Consider the following 22,520-nt stretch of genomic DNA (forward strand, 5'->3'; position numbering starts at 1 on the left):
CCAACAGCAGCAGGCAACATGGAAACAGGAGATGGCTGCACTCAGAGACAGACAGCACTATGGGAACTATATGGAGAAACCAGAAGCCTCATTCTCTTAGCTCTCCATAGTGGGAAAAATTCTATAGAAAAATCTATATATTCATCATTTGAGGGACATATTAAAAATGTGACATATCAATACCACAGAATATTTTTCAGACATACAAATAAGGCAAACACTGATGCATGACACATGCAGCCACATGGATGAACCCTGAAAAGCCTGACCTACAGTAAAGAAGCCAGTCACAAAGGACCACACATTCCATAGTCCCTTTTATATGTACTGTTCAGATTAAGCATATCTACAGACCGAAAGTAGATTGATCATCTCAGCTAGGAGAGCTGAGGAGAAACAGGAAGTGGCTGCTTACAGATACAATAAAGAGGGAGACCTCTTCATTGGGGTGAGGTAGATGGAGAGCTAGGCCTCCATGTGTGAGTGCCTCCCACTGAGCTACATGCCTGGCCCTTTCTGTTTTCCTCCTTCTTGTAGATTTTAAGATAGGTGTCACTAAGGCACCCAACCTCCTGACTTATCATGTACTCCAGGCAGGCCTTGAATTTTTGATTCCTCTGCCTCAGACTCCCAAATCCAATTTCTGAATTAAGATGCTACTATATTATAGTATGAGAGAAAAATCTCCCTTCACCTTACAAGGTATTTCGAGGCCCAAACACATGAGGTATTATTTATACATTTGTAAATTCTAAAGAAGTATAAAATATTCTGATCATTGATCTTAAAAATGGCAGAAAGATCCTTATTAAGCAAAAAAAAATCCTTTAAAAATATGTATTCTTCTTGCTAAGAGCAGCACCCCCAAAGGCAAGGGAGTGTGTAGTAACACCAATATTACCTGACAGAAAGGAGGTGCTTACAATACGCCCTAGGAAGTCACTAATGCACCTCGCAAAGCAGCACTACCCATCATTAGCCTCAAACAGACTGCTCCACCAGAATCCCTACTTACACAGACATGAACTTAACACAACTGGTTTGCTTGGGTAATGATTTCTATTAAATGACAAGGCAACAGGAGGCATCACTGACAGTCAGGCATCCACAGCATCTGTGGCTTCATTATTGGGACTCCCTATGCGAAACTTCAGAAGTGTTACATTGCACATATCATTGTAAGTCTACAATGTAGATGGACTGACAGACACTGAGGTCAGAAAGCTTGTTCCAAGAGACAAGCCTCGGAAGGCAGTAAAAGCTGGACAGTCAAAAGATACAGGTACCAAATGAGGAGCCTGGTGAGGAAGTCTGAGGGGAACACAGAGTAAGTTTCTCACTCTAACTGCTGCATTAGTACTGCATTAGTGCCCTCCAGGCAATGCTCTCTTACCGCGGTGTCTCTGCCCACTAATGTATCTAACTGGACAAAAATAACAATGTTATCCCTGCTCCCCCACCCCCCATCCTCTGAGGAGGAGGCCTTCCTCACTCACTTCCATGTCGTCTTCCTTTTTCCTCTTGTTAACTGACTCACTTCCTTCTTCATCTTCTTCCTCCTCCTCTATGATTCCTTCTACTATGGATTTGGAACTTTCTGGACTTGTAATTCCTTCACACCTGGATTGAAAAAAACTTTGATGAATGTCTTATCAAATTGTCTTATTAGATACTCTTATGGCCCTTTATAATCAGAAGTTAGAGCTAAAACTATTCCTGGGCAGAAGATGTGTGGTTTTAGGGCTGGGGGAGGTCAAGGCCAACCTGTGGCTATATGCAAATAGCTAATTTTCAGTTCTTATGCCAATAAGGACCCATAAAAGGGAGTGGCCATCTTCTGGATAATGATAATGGTTTTATTGGTACTTTTAAATGACTGTCATAGCAATTCTTTGAAGTAGTCCTAAAGAGTTCAGAACAATGGCCAAAGAGGACAGTAAAAAGTCCTGCATTGCAATTACAATGACCATGGCAAGCAGAACCTGCAGTTTTGAACACCCAATCCAATCAATCACCATTTTCTTCTTCTGAGAAATGGTGCCCCTTACACAAACAAGGGATGACAGAAGAAGGGAAACTCACTGGCAAGAAGAAGGGTTTCAGCAGGAGGGAATGAGAGAGGGTGGACAGGGGTGTAAGTGACTACAGTTTTTCTGTATGTGTATGAAACTGTCAAACCTAAACAAGTAAGCAGGCAAACAATGGGGCCTCTTTACTATGTCATTAATGGAAAAATCATAAGCACCTGGTCCTACAATTCCTCTTAGAGAAGAGTTGATGGGAAAGGTTCTGACAGGTGCTAATGTGAGTCTAAGGTCTGAGGGCAGTGAGGCAGAGCTTGTGCTCCACGACAGAGACTATTTATTTTGCCTTTGAGAACAGAGTGTGACAAGGGACAACAGAGGATAAGAAGGGCAGGGATGGGCAGAGAAACTGAAGGGACAGCTCTCACTCAGCTCTCACTCTCTTCTTAACAGATAACAGGGGGCTGGGGATTTAGCTCAGTGGTAGAGCGCTTACCTAGGAAGCACAAGGCCCTGGGTTTGGTCCCCAGCTCCGAAAAAAAGAACAAAAAAAAAAAAAAAAAACAGATAACAGGAGTAGGTTTTCCCTAAGGCCTAGAGTAAATGGACTCCATTTTTTTGTGCACTTGTTGTTTTCTTTGGTATTTTTTGTCCTCAACTTTAGTCTGTTTTAGTTTTAGGGTTTTTTTGTTCTTCCTTTTTGAGAGAGACAAAGAACATAGTTGGGTAGGTAGAGAGAGAGAGGGAAAATCTGGGAGGAGTCAGGGAGGAGAAAAACATGATCAAGATACACTGTTTAAACATATTTTTAAAATAAGTTTTGTAAATTGAAGGGAGAGTGACAGATTTTTATGAGCAGCAACTTCTCCTTTTTTCATACTAAAACACGGTAAGGTGTGTCTACAATGTTAATCATAGGCTAACAGGCCTATTAAGCTTGAGATGCCAAGTTTCACATTAAGTATTCAGAACAAATGTATTTTAAAAATCATAACAAAACATTGTGTCCTTCAAAATCCAGAGCCCAGGGATAAGAACGATCAAGGCAGTGTTACGCCATTAAAAGGGTGACCAGGCTGTAGGGCACACAGCAGCCATTTACACATTCACACAAGTCAGACAGAGGGCAACATGGAAGTGCTTAGATGCCTGGCAACCTGCAGCCCATCCCCGAAACCCACATAAAGGCAGAAGGAGGAAACTATCCGAAGTTGCCCTGTGACTTCCATATCTGCACTGTAGGATGGACATGTCTCTCCCACCACAACAACTAAGTATTTTGTGAAGAGAAAAATGACTTGAAATTAAATTTAAAACCACTGAACTTCTGCATAGAACCTATACACAAAATGCTCTACCACCATCACATGCATCAGACTTCAAAACATCAGTCGTTGAAAGTGGGCAATCTCATACATATCTGCACCAAACTTTCACATTCTCTCCCCGATATTACTGGGGTTACCTTCTGTAAGCATACAGTGTGCACCATAGCCCTTGAAGTCAACACACTGCAGTCTAGATCTCAGGTCAATCTCTACTAGCTGTGTGGTCTCCCAAAAGACATTTACTCTTCTCAATTCCCATTTCTTCAGCCGTAAGACAATATTACAGTAGAAGGATTTTCTTGACAAATCTAGACAGTGGGAAATTCTACATGGCAATGGGACAGAGGAGAGGAGAGAGGGAAAGCGGAGCCTGCAGGTGAAGACACTAAGAGGCACATCCGAAGACTGTTCTTATATCTATGTATACCTAATTTTGATTTTCACTTTGAACTTATGAACTAAACAGCAAGGAAACTAAAGCTAACAATAAGGTTGAACATATTTCAAAAAGGCCAGAAAAGAAGATTTTTGAGTGATTTTTACCATGAAACAAACATTCAAGGTGATAGATAGGCTAATTATCCTGAATTAATCATGATAAAATAGACATGATACTGAAGTATTTATTATACTATACCCATATGCATATGCACACACACAACTATTATCTGTAAATCAAAAATTCACTAAGATTTGAGACAATCAGAAATATTACTGCTTATATTAATTAATGTTATTAAGACTCTGGTTTGTAGGTATGATAATGTCATTATTCTTATGTTTAATCTTTTCTTCCAAAACATAATGAATTCTCACAGAAGTAATCAGATTTGGGTAGAGTTTGCTTCAAGACATTTATGCCTAGGGGAAGTAAGCAGGCATACAGACCAAACAAGACTTGCCACTAGCTAAAGCACTAAAAATTGAGCACTGACCACCCCAGGGTTCCTTGAATTACACTAAGATGTAGTTTCTCAGAAATTCAGGATCTTACAAACAAAACTGCAGACTGAATCTGCTGATAGTTCCCGTCATAGCACTCCACGATGCCACTAGGATTTTCATCTAACTCTTGCTCTCCTGCCAGCTCTAGGGGATGAGGGTTTCTCAATTAGTATTTATTTGTGGTTATACAAAGGACTCATGTAACTCCATTAAGAAAGATCAATTAGGTTAGGTAACTTTAGCTCAGCCTTTGAATTTAGTTTTTACTCTGGTTCTGCCAGAATTTTCTACTTGAATTTCCCAGCTACTGGGTTTGGCTCAGTGACACCAGAGCTGCTATCACAGGAACACTGGAGTAGATACTTAGTTTAAATGTTTATGCACTGGACACTATCAGGCTTTAGGATTTATAAAAACAAAATAAAAATGGCTAGCCTAGCAAAATTCATCTGGACTTTTATCTAAAAGAATGAAGGCATTTACCAGTGTGGCAGAGTGAGTGTAGAAACAAAGGAGCAATCTAATTCTCTGCTCTCTTTCACTCTCTAACCGGATAAAGAGGTAAAAGACCTACTGTTTGACTTGGCCGACCATGGATACACGGGCAGATTCTAGATTTCGAATCTGGCCACTCTTCACACTAGGAAAGAAAAATAATTAAGGAGAGGTTACTCTGCATTCATCTCAGTACAACACCAGAAGGAAAGAGTAATTTTGTAGATTATGTATGATATAACAAAAAGGTACTGTTGCAGTGAGAATCCAATTCCTAGGAAATGAGCTTTGGGTACTCATTCCAACTAGAGCAATACACAGGTCCTGGAAGCTGTCATCTGCTTGCCAGCCCTGCCCTGTCGCAGTCCCCATGCTCTCCACTCTGTTCCTAGCACTTAAGTCTCTCAGAATCTTCTTGCTTGCCCTTGCCCTATTGTATCAGTGTTGTCTGTGTGTCCTCTTCCTTCTGTGCTTCTCATGCAGACTGGCACACGGCACCCTCAAATGTAGGTCTTTACTTAACAGTGGTAATAGTCAGGTAGAGGGGTGGTTGTCTTTTGTTATATCCTACAGAATCTACAAAATTACTCTTCCCTTCTGGTGCTGTCCTGAGGTGGGACCTTTAAGACGTGATCAGGTTAGGCTCTTCCTTCAGAAATGGACTAAGATCCCAGAAAGAGTTTGCTGAGCTGGTTGGATGGCTCAGAGATTAGTGGTTGCTGCTCTTCTAAGGGACAAAGCACCCATGGTCCTGGCATCCATGTCAGGTGGCTCGTAACCATGTTTAACTCCACCGCCATGGGCTCTGATCCCCTCTTCTGGCCTCTGTGGGTACCCACACAATCTTTTATTGGCAATTGTGTATCTGTGTGGTATACATATACACATAAATGAAAACGTAAATCTTAAAAAAAATGGTGGCTTGCTATAAAGTCAATTTGAGGCTAATGAAATGGTTCAGCGAGCACAGAGCTTTTTCATCCTAAGACTTGTCTTCTGCAGAGAGCGGCAGTGTTCCATTCATATTTGAACTGCCATCCTTCAGCATGAAGTAAATTTCATACAGACTTATAAAATTATCAATTGGACTAATGAATATATTCATGACTGACAGCCTTTAATGGAAACCATGAGCAATTCTATCAACAATTTTTATAAAAACTATTTACTCAAAGTTTTTGGTTATCACAAACCCAAATAATTCTAGAGAGAAGAATCTCCACCTGCCCTGTTCATTCCAGAACAGAAACCCCACCTGCCATTTCTTTATCACTGTATGTGACACACAGAAAGTGAGTGAAGAACCATGGAGCTTCAGAGGGGAAAGTGGCCTTGCAGACTACCTGGTCTAAGTCCTCACCTTCAGGACAAACCCAGCTGGACAGCAGGCGGCCTGGAATTACTACTATCCTAGGAGATGATGTACTAGAAAGGCACACTTTACAGATGACTGTGGCAATTACAAAACATTTAAAAAATACTCCGCTTTAAAATATTTCCTTATACACTATCACAGAAAGGGAAACTCACCTGTTTATCTTAGTACCTGAGCTGACTAAAAAAAATAGAGAAAGGAAAGAAGGAAGGGAGGGAGGAAGGAAGGAAGGAAGGAAAAGAGAGGGTGGGGCAGGTTATAACCTAACATTCACAATTAAGACTTAGATTTGTGGGTTACCTCCATTCAATAGCATTCTCCAGAGACTTGAAGGTTTTGGGCCGACCCCGTAAGAAATTCTGCATGCTATTAAGGGCATCCATGGCTGTACCTGAAACAAAAATATTAAACACACCAATAAACTTTTTGTTTTCTGGCTTTGCAAATTGTACTAAATACTTATTTTCCCTTTTTAGGTCAATACACAAAATAATGACTACATCACTTCTGTCATACTTTTTTACTGAGCACTCACGCTCCCTCCCTGAGTACCTGAGTACGCCCTTCACACCCTACTCCAGCTGGCTCTTTCTCCCCCCAGTTAAGTCCCCTCTTTTGCTCTCCTATCATATATACTATTACCTCTCTCACCCTCTTAAGACATTGTCCTCCTCTCATGATGGTCTCTTTTATAGCTCTCTCTCTCTCTCTCTCTCTCTCTCTCTCTCTCTCTCTCTCTCTCTCTCTCTCACACACACACACACACACACACACAATTTTAAATTTACTTTCCACATGAGATTTTTGTGGAACGTGTTATAAAAACATGGTATTTCTCTGAGGTTTCTCCTTGTTGGAGGAAGTGTGTCATTTTGAGGGCTCCTAATGCTCAAGCTCTGTCCATTACAGAAGAGAGAGTCTTCTCCTGACTGTCTGCAGATCGAGATATAAAACTCTCAGCTGCTTCTCCAGCACCGTGTATGTCTGCTTGAGTGCTGCCATGCTTCCCACCACGATGATAATGGGCTAAACCTCTGAACTGTAAGCCAGCCCCAATTAAATGTTATCCTTTATAAGAGCTGTGAGATCATGGTGTCTGCTCACAGCAGTAAATCTCTAAGACACATTGATCTATAGTTTCATCTATTGTCCTGTGAATGCCATGATTTCCCTTTTTCTGTATGGTTACATAAACAGTCTTTGCACGTGTGCATCACATTCTCCTTATCTATTGCATCTGCACTAGACATTTCCTGACTATTGAGAACACAGAAGCTATATAATGCATGTGTCTCTGGTATTCTGACTTTGATCAAGATAGATCCAGTTGGGTCATATGGTAGTTCCAATTTTTGGGGACTCTCCATACTGATTTCCAGTGTGGCTACATTCCAGTCAGCAATGACCTCTTTCCTCATATCCTTAACACCATGGAATCATTTGTTATTTACGACAGGAGTCCTGACTGGGGTATGTGCAATCTCAAAACAGTTTTAATTTACATCTTCAAGATGGCTAAGGATATGAAATGCTTTTTCAATTCTTTATTGGCAATTTATTTTTCTTCTTTTGAGAACTAAATTTTTTTTAGCCCCTTCACTGACTAGATATCACCTTATGGTGTTGGAATTTTACATATACACAAAAGATATGTGTGTATATGTATATTAATATCCAGCATATATGTCTATATTCTGTATTTATATATACAGTGTATGTTTTTATATACTGGATATTAATATATATTTATATATTGGATATTAATCTCCATTATGATCTAGCTTTCAGAGATCCTTTCCTGTTCTGAAGGCCATTGTGGAATTCCAGTAGTTAATTTTTCGGATTATTTCCTCTGCTATTGGAATCCTACACACCTTTATCTATGCCTGCATCATCATGTGATCAATACTCATATTACTCTTCCCATTCACAATGATGGAATGCCATCATTTACACAGGAAGACTCCTCCCCAAAAGGTTCATGTATGTATGGCTTGGTCACCAGCTGTTCACACTATTGAGAGGTGGTTGAATAATGAAGATACTAACTTCATTGACAGATTAATCCATTGTTGAGTGCGTGTTTGCTCCCAGTCTCCCTCCCTCTGTATGATATGCTGACTCTCCACATCCTAAAAGCAATGGACCCACTAACCAAGGATCAAAACCTTTGACACTGGGGGCCAAAACCTTTCCTCCTCTAAATTGCTTATCTGAGATATTTTGTCACAGTGGCAGAAACTATCACACTGAGTCAACTCTATATATTTGTTCCTGGTAACAGCAAAATTCAGTGATACTTGGGTAAAATTAAAGATGCAATTTAATAACATTGCAAAAATTAACACAAGCCAATTTCCAATATGGCTCTAAGTAATTCTTGACTACTGGTATTCACTCCTTGTTTGTCATACATCAATAAATATAGCTACCCTACACAAGCAGCAGTGAGATTCTCAGGGTAAGTCAGAAAATAAAAAGTAGTTTCTTTTTAAATGGTTAAATAAAACTAAGACACACACACACACACACACACACACACACACACACACAATTAGAAATATTATTCAGCCATAAAATGGTGTTGTTGAACAGTTTCTGGTAACATGAAAAATGACTTTATAAAGATACAAAGACATAGGGGCATACTTCAAGATGAGTGAAATTGAGAATAAATTAAGGACAAGGTAATAATGTATGGGGGAGGTCTCCTACAAGTTACTGAACTGGTTTGGTCAATACTATGAAAACTTACCTTCCACAACATCAATCATACAAAGACCCAAAAGGCTTGGCACCAGGTTAGCTGCTGCTGTGTGTACTGCAATGGCACCGCCCATGCTGTGCCCAATCAGCATGACGGGAGGAGGGAGGTCGCCATACATGGCTTCCACCACATTACCAACATCTCTGTAAAGAGGGAGAGATCTGAGAGTGCTGGAAGAACACACCCAAAACAGCTTTCTTTCTCAGGTCCTTCTCCTGGACTGTAACTAGTAGTTGTGGGAAATGTTAAAGACTTAAAGGGCCACTCTACAAACACCTGTGTGAGCCTGCTGCATGCTCCCTAGAATCTCTGAAGAGAGTCACATACTTCAGATATCAGTTCTCCAAATAAATGGCCAGATAAGGATTAAGAACCCCAAATTTCTGATCTTTCTTTGAATCATGCTTTTATCATCCTACAAATTTAGTCCAATCATATAAATATACAATTGTATGTTTAACCTAAGCTTGGCATTCTGGAGAAATAATTTAAGCCTCTGTTTTTCCATGAGTAATGCAATAAGGTTTGGGGTAGCAGGATGACAATCACCCTCACTATGAGCTTTTTCTGTTACATAATATATATTTGTTTTACAGTTTGTGTGTGTGTGTGTGTGTGTGTGTGTGTGTGTGTGTACGCGTGCGTGCGCATATGAATGGCATGGCACATGTGGAAGTTAAAGGCTAATTTGCAGGAGTTACTTTGAGAAATGAGAAAGAAGTGAATGTAAAACTGTTATCCAGAAGGTAGAGTATTATTCAAATGAAAAGACTCAGCTGAAAAGAGAATTAAAAAGTAAAAAAAAAAAAAAAAGAAAAAAAATTCAAGTTTCCTTCATGGTGGTGTTGCTTCTAAAGCCAAGACACCCTGTGAAAGACAAAGTGTTATTTAGTGCAAAGAAAAACTAAAACTTATTCAGTGAAGCTGTGGTCAACAAATGCCTTTCTTCAAATCACATATTGTGAAGTACAGTTATTTGCAAGTTTGCAGAGTCTCTGTTGGAAGGAAGAGCAAGCATTGATAAAAGCTGAGCATTGCGCTTGACTTAGGTCTACATTCTTGCTGGCTTTTGTTCTAGATAGTAGTAGAAACAGGTAGGACTTATAACAGTGACTGGATCATAAGTGGCTGGTTTCAGGAGTTCATTAACCACTTTATAGAGTAATGAAGGAGTCACTGTTATAAAGAGCGTTCTCTCTGGGTCAGAGCTGTCTTACCATGTGCAATCCTCTACCATACTATAATGCAAGACTAGCATCAGGCTCTAGACCTGTGAGCCTAATGAACCACTATGGTGGTACAGCAATGCCAGGCAAGTACCTGTCATGACTACAAGTTCTCTATATCATCAACAAGGTTATTCTTCAACAACCTTGTCTGAAAGGGTTCTTTCTACTACTCTTTAAGAAACTCAGACATACTTATCAACTGTAAAATCAGCCAAGAATTCAGTTCACTGGGTCTACCAAAATATCATTGTATTTCTACCAAAGTTAAAAAGAAAAAAAACTGCAGATTTCTGCTACCACACCTAAGTATATTTAAAGACCCTTTCCTTGGACTCCATAAAGCCACTTCCATAGTGACTCCATAAAGTCAACACATTTCAAGAATAAAGATGACTCAGATAAGTAGTAGTCTCTGAAACAAGTAACATAGGAGACTTATACAACTTTGAAAAAGGAAAACCAAGTAGTATTACTATATATCAATATGACAGAGCAGAAAAAACTGTATGTTCATTCCTATATGTACTTACACACAACAGACTATTGGCTTAATTAATTAAACTATGTGGGCTATGATTCTATTATTTGGGGGCAAATCTTTAAAAAATAAGTTAAAGTTTAGAACAAGTATCAGTGTATAACTTTCAGAATAATTCTCAATTTTAATAAAATTTTAGTTGGTAAGGATGAAATGAACTAAATAAAATGTTCTGGAAGATGTTAAATTCCACATCTTTTTTTTTTTAAAGATTTATTTATTTTATATATAAGAGTACACTGTTGCTGTCTTCAGACACACCAGAAGAGGGCACCAGATCCAGTTACAGATGGCTGTGAGCCACCATGTAGTTGCTGGGAATTGAACTCAGGACGTCTGGAAGAGCAATTGGTGCTCTTAACCATTGAGCCATCTCTCCAGCCCCTAAATTCCACATCTTAATATATGCATTAACCAAGTTAGATATTTACTATGAAAGTTGTAAGTGTATGAAGGTAGACAGGGTCTAAAATGCATAATAGGGCTTGGAGAGAACGCTCAGTGGTTAGCACTGGCTGTAGCCAGAAAGTTGTGGCCTATACCAATAATCCCAGTACTGGGAGGCAGAGGCAGGTGGATCTCTGAATTCAAGGCCAACAGCCTGGTCTACAGAGCAAGTTCCAGGACACAGAGAAACTCTGTCTTAGAAAAAAAAAAAAATACAAAACAGCAACAAAAATGCTGGCAGCTTTTCCGGAGGTCCTGTGTTCGATACCCAGACACATGGTAGGACCGTCTATGTCTCTTCTGGTGTGAAGCAGACATGCAGACAAAGCACTCATATATATAAAGTGCACCAACGTCATAGCTAAGCTTAGGGACGATATGTAACCCAATCTAAAAGTAACTGATCAATTATTTAGAAGTTATTCTTATTAAAGGCAATGGTTCTTAACCATTATTTATGGGACTGACTACACCAGATCCCTTTACAGTGTTTTAGGAATGTAAAGACTAGGGCTGGAGAGAGAGTTCAGCAGTTAAGAGGACTGGCTTCTCTTTTACAAGTTGCAGGTTCAGTTCCCAGCACCTACATGGTAGCTCATAATTGTCTGCAACACCAGTTCTAGGGCATCTGGCACCTTCTTCCAGCCTCTACAGAGACCAGGCAAACATGTGGCAAACTATCTATACCCATAAAAAATAAAAATATGGGGTTGGGGATTTAGCTCAGCGGTAGAGCGCTTGCCTAGCAAACGCAAGGCCCTGGGTTCGGTCCCCAGCTCCGAAAAAAAGTAAAAAAATAAATAAATAAAAATATTAGGGGTTGGGGATTTGGCTCAGTGGTAGAGCGCTTGCCTAGCAACCACGAGGCCCTGGGTTCGGTCCCCAGCTCCGGAAAAAAAACTATTAAAAAATAAATAAATAAATAAAAATATTTTTTAAAAAATAAAAATATTTTAAAGTATATTATATGTCTAGGTTTTACTGCTGAAAATAGTGATTCAGCAGGTCTGGGGTATGTCCAATGCACTTGTATTTTTTGCTAGTTCTTCTATGACCCTGGTGAGTGAACACAGAGAGAAATATGGAATATACACGACTTGACTTAAAGGCCTAGGTTCTAAGTTGCTATTCTTCCATAGCCTGCCCTCACTTTCCTGTGACTAGCTAATGAACACATGCAGGCTGCCTGAACATGCATTCAAGGCTACATATACTTTTCTAAACAGGAGTCCATAGAAGATACATACCCACATTCCATTTAGTTACACCAAGAGAGCAACATTTCCAAAAGCCTGCACAAAATAAACAATTTCTGTGCTAAACACCAGACTGGATAAGCCAAGAAGGACATTAATAAGGATAAAAAGAGAAGAGAGAACAGAAATGAAATTTGTGTGTTAAGGACTGTCCAGCAATTTCACCAACAGCATAATAAAATTGCACTACTGTTTATGATGGCGTCAAGATGCAGGCAATCAGTGTTTTTTCTTCCTTACTTTGCCATTGTTTCTGCTGACAGGTCTTCAGAATTCTTGACTTTAGTTTCTCCTATAAATAAATAAATAAATAAATAAATAAATAAATAAATAAATAAATAAATAAATAAATTTCAATGATAAAAATCATCAAACCAGGAGTAATGAACTAGGGACTTTAAAGATGGATTTAGCAAGGATGTTCTATATTCCAGACATTTCTTTATGGCTAGCTATTCTAAAGATGATAATTATACATACAAGCTACGATTCCTCCCAAAATACCCAAATGGGGTACATTAGGTTCCTTTTTGCCAACATTGCTAATGTCTGGGCTTATTAAAGGGGCTAGGGGGAGCTGGACTCACCATGGCTTCGTAGATCCAGAGCCACAATCCGACACTGTACTCTACTGATGATTGCTGCCTGGAAGGAAAAGAACGAAAGGGGAGGTACAGAATTTGCATAATTTTGTTAAATGAACTGTGATCATAATCCAAGGTACCCAAGAGAAAAGAAAACTTGCCTTATCTCAAAGGTTTTCTTTTAAGTATAATAAAAGAACACACACACACACACACACACACACACACACACACACACACACACACACACACATATTGTGGTCGGTCCCCAGTGTAAACTTTATCCAAACCCCATGATAAAGTCATTCTTCCTAGCCTTTCCTTATAGCATAAGCACTTCTAGCACTTCCAGATGCTGGCTTATGGTTTGCATCCATGTTCCCTGGATGGCTTTTCTTTATTTTAGAGCCAGAATCCCCAGATAAGGATTGTGAATCAACTAGAAATACAATTTTGGCCCAGGAATTACATGAACATGACATTTGAGTTACAAAATTACCCTAAAATCAGAGCAAGTCATGAAATCTACTGATAGGCACAGCAGTATATACAAGCTGTGATACTATTACATAGATTTTGGAAAGGATTAATATCACAGGATACAATTTTAGAAGTTTAAGGAGACTTGAAATAACTGCTTCCTCAGGGAGCTAGATTTTCTGACAGTCATATATCACAGTTAGCAAATGTCATCTCTATATTTTAACTTTAAGAATAAAGCAACGGTTTAGTCCAACATTCACATTTTAAGAATGAGAAAACTGTGACCAAGAAAAAGGAAATTATTTGTGTATGTTCATGTAAAAAACCAAAATTAACATCATGGTAAGTTACCAAGATAGTATAAGCATACATCAGAAGACAAGACAGATTCTCGAGTTATACTTTAAAAACTAACTGAATAAAAGCCAACATGTCTCCTTCTCTTACTCTTAGTGAGCATCTCTTTTAAAGTAACAAAAGTTTGAAATCCTACTATATTGTACTGTTTGTCCCTGAGAAGGACAGATTTGTTCATTTACAGAAGTTATTGACTGCATTATGGTAACAGTACAACCTTCTAGGCCAAAAACAAAATTACACTTTGAATATAAAGTTATGGAACAAATCTGATTAATTGTTCCACACTTTTAAAAGTTATTACAAACAAACAAAAGATAGATCTGAGGTACATAATTGGCTATAATTTATAACCATTATGTGCTCATTGGGAAACATAACAAGAATATTGAAAGCATCTTTTGGTTTCCTATTTAAATATATCTTTCTAAAAGATATCTAAAACTACCCAAATGAGCATGCTGCTGCAGCAATGGGGAACACAGACATCCCCTGCACCCATGCTACTGGCATTTCTTTATGGTTAGAACCACGAGAAAAATAAATGAGTGCAAAGTAAACTCACAGAGTACCATGGGTCTTATGGATGAAGCTGAGAGAGTGTCTGTCAGTGACTTTGGTTCTCATCTTGTTTCAAACGGCACAATATTGATATTTTTTTTCTTTTCTTTTTTTCAGAGCTGGGGACCGAACCCAGGGCCTTGTGCTTGCTAGGCAAGCGCTCTACCACTGAGCTAAATCCCCAACCCCTTGATATTTTTGAAGTAAGTGAAAACCAGCAAGTTCAGAACCAGACTCACCCAACTGTTTTCTCCTTGGGATTTATGCTATCAACACTGATATCAGTGGCCGCTAATATTTACCAAATCTTCCAAGGTACCATTCATCAATCTAAGTACTTTCAATGCATTATCTAATTTACTCCTCAGAACTCTTCAGACAATTCTCATCATTTTACAGGCGAGGAGATTTTATAAGGAGTTAAGCATCTCACCAGGGTCAAAGAGCCAACAAATGATAGAAACAGGGTCATCGTCAACCTTGTCTGCCACACAGAAGTATCTAAGGAGTTTTGAGGAGTACAGTATAAGCCCACCAGATATTCTGATTTAAAGTGAACCAGAGGAGGGGCCAAGCTTATCTCTATTAAGTTTTGGAACTCTGTGGGTAAATACTCTATGGTAAAGAGCATTAGAGAAAAAACTGGAAGAAAGAGCTAGCCAGAGCTATGGTAGCACATGCCTGGAATTATACCAGTGGGAAAGCTGAAGCAGGAAGGCTTAGAGTTTGATCCCAGCCTCAGCTACAAAGCAAGACCTAGTCTCCAAGGTGTGTGTGTGTGTGTGTGTGTGTGTGTGTGTGTGTGTGTGTGTGTATGAGAGAGAGAGAGAGAGAGGGTGTGTGTGTGTATGAGAGTGTGTGTGTGTATGTGTGTGTGTGTGTGTGTGTGTGTGTGAGAGAGAGAGAGAGAGAGAGAGAGAGAGAGAGAGAGAGAGTGAGTGAGTGTCAGGATCACTTTGATATGCTATACATTATTTCAGATAATTTCAGCCTTGAAAAACACGCTAAAAAAATATGGCAGAGTATTTGTACCTGGCAAGTATTGAAGATGTAGAGAAACAACTCTCCTTACAAATGTACTATCCTCTAATGCAGTAAGATTTTTGTCTAGGCTCAGAATTCTGTTTATATTTTGTTGCTTTTACAGGTATGGTATTGCTCTAAATTTCACTATCTTTGCCTAAACTGAAAGGATCACAGAAAAGGTAAATGGGACTATGCACCTAGACACTGCAGGGGATGTAACTAAGACAAGGCAAATGTCTAGGGACATGCAGCTGCTTATTTTCCTTGTTGTGGTTGATCCCTGGGGCTCACTGGTCCCAGACTCTAGGCGGCATGGAAAGATGGCATAAAAGGCTATGATGGAGAGCAAACCCGTGGGGAAACATCTTCATTAGTAGTCACTGTGATTCATTTCTACTACCATTTAACAAAGAAATGGTACACTTACAGAATCTAACTTGACGAAAAGCTATTGTCTAAAACTAACATTCTCGGCATCTAAATAAAACTGGCCGTGTGAAAGCCAGTGCTCTAGCAATTGCCTTGACTCCAAAGGTCAGAACTCCCCAAGCTTTAGAGCCTATCTGTGAATACAGGCACAGTTAAACGTGAACAGGGACTATACCAACAGCAGGAACAGACCCAAGTATCTTACAACACGAGAGACATGAGTAATGACCTGATTGGTGGGAAGTGATTACATAAGCAGGATATATCCACGAGCAGAACATGGTACAACTCTGTAAGACAACTTTCCTGGACAGTGGAAGCAGAAGGCACACAATACTGAACAAGGCAGTCTGTGCTCAGAGGTCTCATCACACTCCAATCACAGGACTTACCTCTTCCTTATCCCTTTGACTCCACTGGCCATGTGTCCTAAAACTGGGAGCTTTCTAACTATATGATGCAACTTCTTTACTAGTCATATATAAATTACTTATTTAATAAAAACCTAGGGGCTAGGCAGGCCTGTAATCCCAGCACTTGGAAGGTAGAAGCAGACAGAGTTCTTTGAGAATGGAGCAAACCTGGTCTACATAGTGAGTTTCAGGTCTGTCAGGGCTGCACAGTGAGATCTTGCTTAAAAATAAAAAAAGCCGGGGTTGGGGATTTAGCTCAGTGGTAGAGCGCTTGCCTAGGAAGCGCAAGGCCCTGGGTTCGGTCCCCAGCTCCGAAAAAAAGAACCTAAATAAATAAATAAATAAATAAAGCCTTATTTCCTGCTTTTGTGAATAGAACACATCAATCAATGTTTAATCCCAGATCAACTGTTTGGGAATGATACAAACGTAGTCAAGGATGGAGTACCAAGCACTGACTCTGTGACAGACATTATGCAGACATTCCAGAATAATAAAGCTGTGTCTGCTCTCCAGGATCCCGCGGCCTAACTACTGATCACACACACTGATCATCTAGGTGCAGCTGCATCACACATCATACCAGAACTGACAGTAATTCAAGAACAAAACACCCCGTAAGTACGCATAATTTAGCAGACACAAATAAGCTAGGATCTTTGCCTACAAAAAGGCAAGGTGTGCTCCGTGAATTTAAAAGATAGTATAAGAAGGAACTTAACACGTCACTATGGCTTAGATGTGGTTTGAGGGTTCTCCCTTGCCACAAAGTTTCACATGTCAAAATTTAATCTCTTTAGTGAAGAATTAAGAGGCTAAAAGTTGATCTGTTGATAGTTTTTAGAGGCATATCCCTTACAAAATGATTAGGAAAAGATAAAAATCCTGAGGGAGAAGGCCTCATGGTAGCGTTATGTATTTGGAAGAGCCAAGCTTTCTTGCTAGTTTACTTGCTCAGGAAACAAAATCTCAAATTCATGATCTTCCTGTTGTATTACAGAGCAACAATAATAAAATAGCATGGTACTGGCATAAAAACACTTTGATCAGTGGAATCAAACCAAAGACCCAGACATATGTAAACATACCTATAGACACCTGATTTACTTATTTACTTACCATTTATTTATTCATTTATTTCAAAGAAGCTAGAAATATACACTGGGGAAAGGATAACACATGCTGCTGGTCTAACTGGATGTCTGCGTATAGGATGCAAACAGAATCATATCTATCACCCTGCACAAGACTCAATGACCTTAAAATAAGAGTACACACCCTGAATTTCATAGAAGGGTAAACATGGAATAGGCTTGAACTCATTAGCACAGGAAAGGACTTTGTGAACAGAATACCCATCGTGCAGGCACCAAGACCAACAATTAATAAATGGGACCTCATGAAACTGAAAAGCTTCTATATGGCAAAGGACATCATCATGCAGGCAAAGTGGCAGCCACAGAACGGGTAAATTCCTTATCAATTCAGCATCTGACAGAGGGTTAATATCTATAAGGAAAAAAGTAACAAAACAAACCTTAACATTAAGAAAACAATAACATTTAAAAACGGGACTAACCAGATAGTTCTTAAAAATGTTCAACATCCTTAACTATCAATGAAGTGTAAATTAAAACTACTTTGAGATTTTTATCTTACACCAGTCAGACTGATCAAGATCAATAAAATAAACGACAATCTGATCTACAGAGCAAGTTCCAGGACAGCCAGCTATACAGGGTTGCAAGAAACCCTGTCTCGAAAAAACAAAACAGAACAATAATAATAAAATAAATGCTATTCCATGCTGAGGAGGAGGCGGGGAAGGGGAACACTTACTCGTTACTGTCGAGAGTACAGACTGGGAGAGCCCCTATCAGTGTGGCAGTTTTTCAAGAAGCTGGAGATCAACCTACCTCCAGGCTCAGCTATACCACTCGGGCATATATCTAAAGGACTCTACACTCTATTACAGAAACACTTGCTCAACCATGCTCACTGATGCTCTATTCATAATAGCCAAAAATTGGAGACACCTTAGATGTCCATCAACAGATGACATCAATAGATGTCCATCAATAGATGACAATGGGATACATGTGTATAATGGAATATTATTCAGCTACTAAGAAAAATGAAATTATAACATTCACAGGTAGCTAGGCAGTGGTAGCATACATTTTTTAATTCTAGCTCTTGGGAGGCAGAGGCAGGCAGACCTCTAAGTTCAAGACCAGCCTGGTCTACAGAGCAAGTTCCAGGACACTCAGTGCTACACAGAAAAACCCTGTTTCAACAAAATAAATGAATGAATGAACAAATGAATGAATAAATAAAAGAAATTCACAGGTAAATGGATAGATAGGGGTAAAGTCACTGTAAGTTAACCACAGCCCAAAAGACAAATATTATATATTTTCTTTTATGTGTGGATATCGGTTTTTAAGTTTTCAATATGTGTGCTACAATCCACACAACTGCAGAGGTTAAGGAGTACACATGGATTGGAGGTCGAGGTGGGGGGTGGGGAAAGGAGATCACCCAAGAAAGGGGAAATACACTAGTGTTATAGAGAGACAAAAGGAAAAAAAGGGGGGGGGTGGGATAAAATAGGGAGGGGTTGGGAGAGAAGGGTAAAGGAGAGAATATGACAACTAACACTAAAGGCCATTTGAAAAACTATATGCAAACCTGCCACTGTAGAAGCTTCATATACATATATGAAAGGAATCCAATATACATACATGGAGTCACCAACTAACAGGGGAAGACAATGACCCATGTAAAATGTCCTATGACAGAAAGGGTTACATCTAGTTGAGTTATTGGCCAAGGCACTCCATGAAAACTCTCAGACACTACAGGCTAATGCCTAGGCTATTGATTCTTGTCACAACCCGATGATAAGGCCCTATTGCTGAAGACATTTATGTCACTGAAAATGGAGAAGTTGAGTTTGTACCTAACTAGAAGCTTCACTACCGTATGTGCTCTACACAATACCTGAGGAAAAGGAAAACCATCAGTATCTCCCAGCTACAAAGCAAACCCTATAACCTGCAACAGTGATCTACCTACAAGATATAGTTATACTAGTAGCAGAGATGCTTCAGCAGTAACCAACCACTCTCTCGTTGGATCTAAGGCCTACTTCATAAGAAATCCAAATTTGACACTGCTAAAGTGGCCAAGAATCTGAGACTGTATACAGAGGGCCTGGGCCTAGGGAGAAACTTACTATTATTTTTCTAATCATACCATACTGCTATACCATAGATCAGTGTCTCACTCAACCCACATCAGAAAAACTGCATTTTGCAGTAGATAGGAATTATAATTGGGAACCTATACTAAACAATGTGCAAAGAGTGAGAGACATTGAAACACAGTCCTAAATGGCATATGTTCATCAATGTCCTCTTTACAAGGCTCAGGGATCTATGTCGACTGTAGGAGACAGAGGTGATGATGACTCTAAAGAAACTGTTTTCCAGACACCATAGGGCAGATGGACACTGAACTAAGAGCACTGACTGCTGTTCCAGAGGTCCCGAGTTTAATTCCCCAGCAACCACATGGTGGCTCACAGCCATCTGTTAACGGGATTCCATGCCCTCTTCTGGTGTGTCTGAAGACAGCTGCATTGTACTCATATAAATGAAAAATAAATACATCTTTAAAAAAAAAAAGAATTACTGTGTATATCTGCTTGATACATGAGAAGGGATCGCTTCATTTTATATGAAGGTGTTGCTACTATCTTTCTTAGCAGTATGTCCTGGCATGTAGGCTGCCTTATTACCAAGTCAGAGATGTGAGGAAGATTTAAAATAGCAGAATTCATGTTAGCCCAGGCCCTGAGCATCACCAGCTAAGTGTTATTATTTCTTAAGAGTTCAGAGATGCAAGTATGCATGCATACATACCTACATACATACATACACACACATACAATACATAAAACACATATATACATACAAATTAAAAGGTAATATAAGATAAAGCATTGCTTTAAAAAGAAGACAGCTAATATTCCAGCATGGATGAGAGAGAGGTTCATGAAGATCTACCCCTAAGCTGCGGGGCTATTGGCAACTGATGGCTGTTGGAGGAGGGGAGTAGTTCTTCTTTTGCGATATGGTTGCCTATGCTCCTGTAATGGGCCCCTCATCCATTCACATGCAAGCTGTACTAATTAGACTTCATCAGTCACTTAAAAAAATATGAAGACGGGGTTGGGGATTTAGCTCAGTGGTAGAGTGCTTGCCTAGCGAGCGCAAGGCCCTGGGTTTGGTCCCCAGCTCCGAAAAAAAAAAAAAAAAAAAGAAAAAAGAAAAAAAAATGAAGACATGAAGGTAGAGAAGTTTTGAAAGGCTCGGAAGAAGTGGGAAGAAGAATATGGGTTGACTATGATCAAGATAACATTGTATTTATGTATGAAATTGCTAAATAATAAAAATAGAAAAATATTTTTGGAACATCATGTACCTGATGAAGACAGAGATATAATCTAAAGCATCTGAAATAAAATATCTACTCATGTATATTTAAATTACTGAGATTAAAGACCCCCACTTTTGACAAGGCACAAACTCCATACCTTCACCCTAGTGCATACATATACAAAGCGTTACAAGAACCACTAGCATAAAGAACAGGTGACCTTGAGTACATAATGCTAAAGTTTTGCTCTGCCTTCTTCCCAATGATGAATGAACATGTTAGGAAGAGTTAACTAGACAAGTCACCTAGAAAAGAATGATCACTGCAATACACCAGCCTCTGACGCCAACAACTTACCGTGAATACTGCCCAGGAAAGGGCAGAATGGCCTCCTCCATGAAGCAGCAGCAGGACTGGACCCTCGGAACCACTCTTGTAAACTCGAAAAGTGTATGAACAGTTAAAGACAATAGATTTAAAGTTTTTATTATTCATAACAATATTTATTTTTGAAAGAGACAAACAGGGTATAACAACTTATATGAAAACTGCAGACTTCCAAAGACACTTTAGGTGTTTCTGAGATAGCAAGACTGTTTTGAAGCCTGCAGCCAGTATGCCTTCTTCTCAATGAAAAATAAATATTTCCTTTTCTCTGAAGAGGATTCAGTACTTGGTTTCTAGAAACTAAGTCACTTCAGCTTGTTGGACTCAGAGTATGACTTTCAGGAATTTAATCCTAATCCCTTCCCATGCAGGTGTCAGACAACTGCAGCCAAGAAAGATTCTGCCAAAGACTTAAAGGTAACTTTCCAGATAATGTAAGGAACTGCTGGGATAAATAGAACATCTAGGAGCTACCCAAGTGGGACTTAGTCGCCCGTCCTTATGCTGAGCAGCCCCTTTGAGAGGATATATCCTTGCCAGTTTCATTCTCCACCTCCACATCTTCCATTGACTCGAAGTACTGACTCCATGGAACAGGGGTAAAGTCCCGCTTCCTTCCAGGGCTGAGGAGAGGAAGAAGAAAAGGAGCTGTTCAAATAAAACAGTTATACATAAGAAGGTAAAATCTTGGTCAACAGATTCTAAATGTAAATCCGAAATGAAAATAGCAAGTGTTTTCTTCTCATAAAGATACAAAGAGTTCCCAAAGCACCATATACAGTATTTAAATGGGTCCAAACAGAGTTAAGAGTAAACATGAAGATTTTCTAAAATTGAAAGGCATGGTTGTGCATGCCTTTATTCCCAGTACTTTGAAGGAAGAGGCAGGTAGAATTAAGAAGAAGTGACCTTTGAAAAGATAACAAACAAGACTCAGGGGTGTTTACAATATGGGGAATGTCAGAATCAGAATCAATCCTAAAGGTGAATTAAGTCTTATTTAAAATAAGAACTACTTTGATAGGTCAATGCATACAAAATCATTTTATGACAAAGTAAAATTTATTTTAAACTTCTAAAAATGAATATACAATTTCTATTTCCTGCTACCCCGTTGGGCAGAGAGGTACAAAGCAGGTCACAGACCAGGTTTAAAATCTAACAAGAGATGTGTACACTTCATTTTTCAAGCACATGCACATACACCTGGACTACACAGGCAGGTCCAGAGCATATAGAATTCTACTTAGAAACTCATTTACGACTAAATTAAGAGCCACAGACCTGAACTTTGACTCCAAACAACCTATTTCTAGAGAAAAGAGAAAAGAAAATGACAAGACAACATATTTTTAAAAAATAGTTGCTAAGCTTGTAATAATTTTTTATTTTCTACCTAATGGGTTTATTTTTTAATCCAATTGTGTGTTCCT

General features: G+C 39.2%; 1 protein-coding gene across 2 annotated transcripts in view; it reads right to left on the minus strand.

Annotated features, from left to right (window-relative positions):
• Ppme1 (protein phosphatase methylesterase 1) overlaps nt 1–22,520 on the minus strand; it is a 47,020-nt gene that overhangs the window by 10,097 nt on the left and 14,403 nt on the right. Inside the window, exons 2-9 of one of the 2 annotated variants that reach the window (XM_063267176.1) lie at nt 21,616–21,710; nt 21,058–21,149; nt 12,992–13,049; nt 12,645–12,696; nt 8,923–9,077; nt 6,468–6,558; nt 4,872–4,937; nt 1,497–1,620 (exon numbers count right to left, since the gene is read on the minus strand). In XM_063267176.1, the coding sequence (XP_063123246.1) occupies nt 1,497–1,620; nt 4,872–4,937; nt 6,468–6,558; nt 8,923–9,077; nt 12,645–12,696; nt 12,992–13,049; nt 21,058–21,149; nt 21,616–21,710 (733 nt within the window). Of the gene's footprint in view, nt 1–1,496; nt 1,621–4,871; nt 4,938–6,467; nt 6,559–8,922; nt 9,078–12,644; nt 12,697–12,991; nt 13,050–21,057; nt 21,151–21,615; nt 21,711–22,520 lie in introns of both variants that reach the window. The other variant, NM_001191838.1, reaches the window with a different exon arrangement.

Source organism: Rattus norvegicus, chromosome 1, assembly GCF_036323735.1.
Source record: "Rattus norvegicus strain BN/NHsdMcwi chromosome 1, GRCr8, whole genome shotgun sequence".
Classification (NCBI taxonomy): Eukaryota; Metazoa; Chordata; class Mammalia; order Rodentia; family Muridae; genus Rattus; species Rattus norvegicus.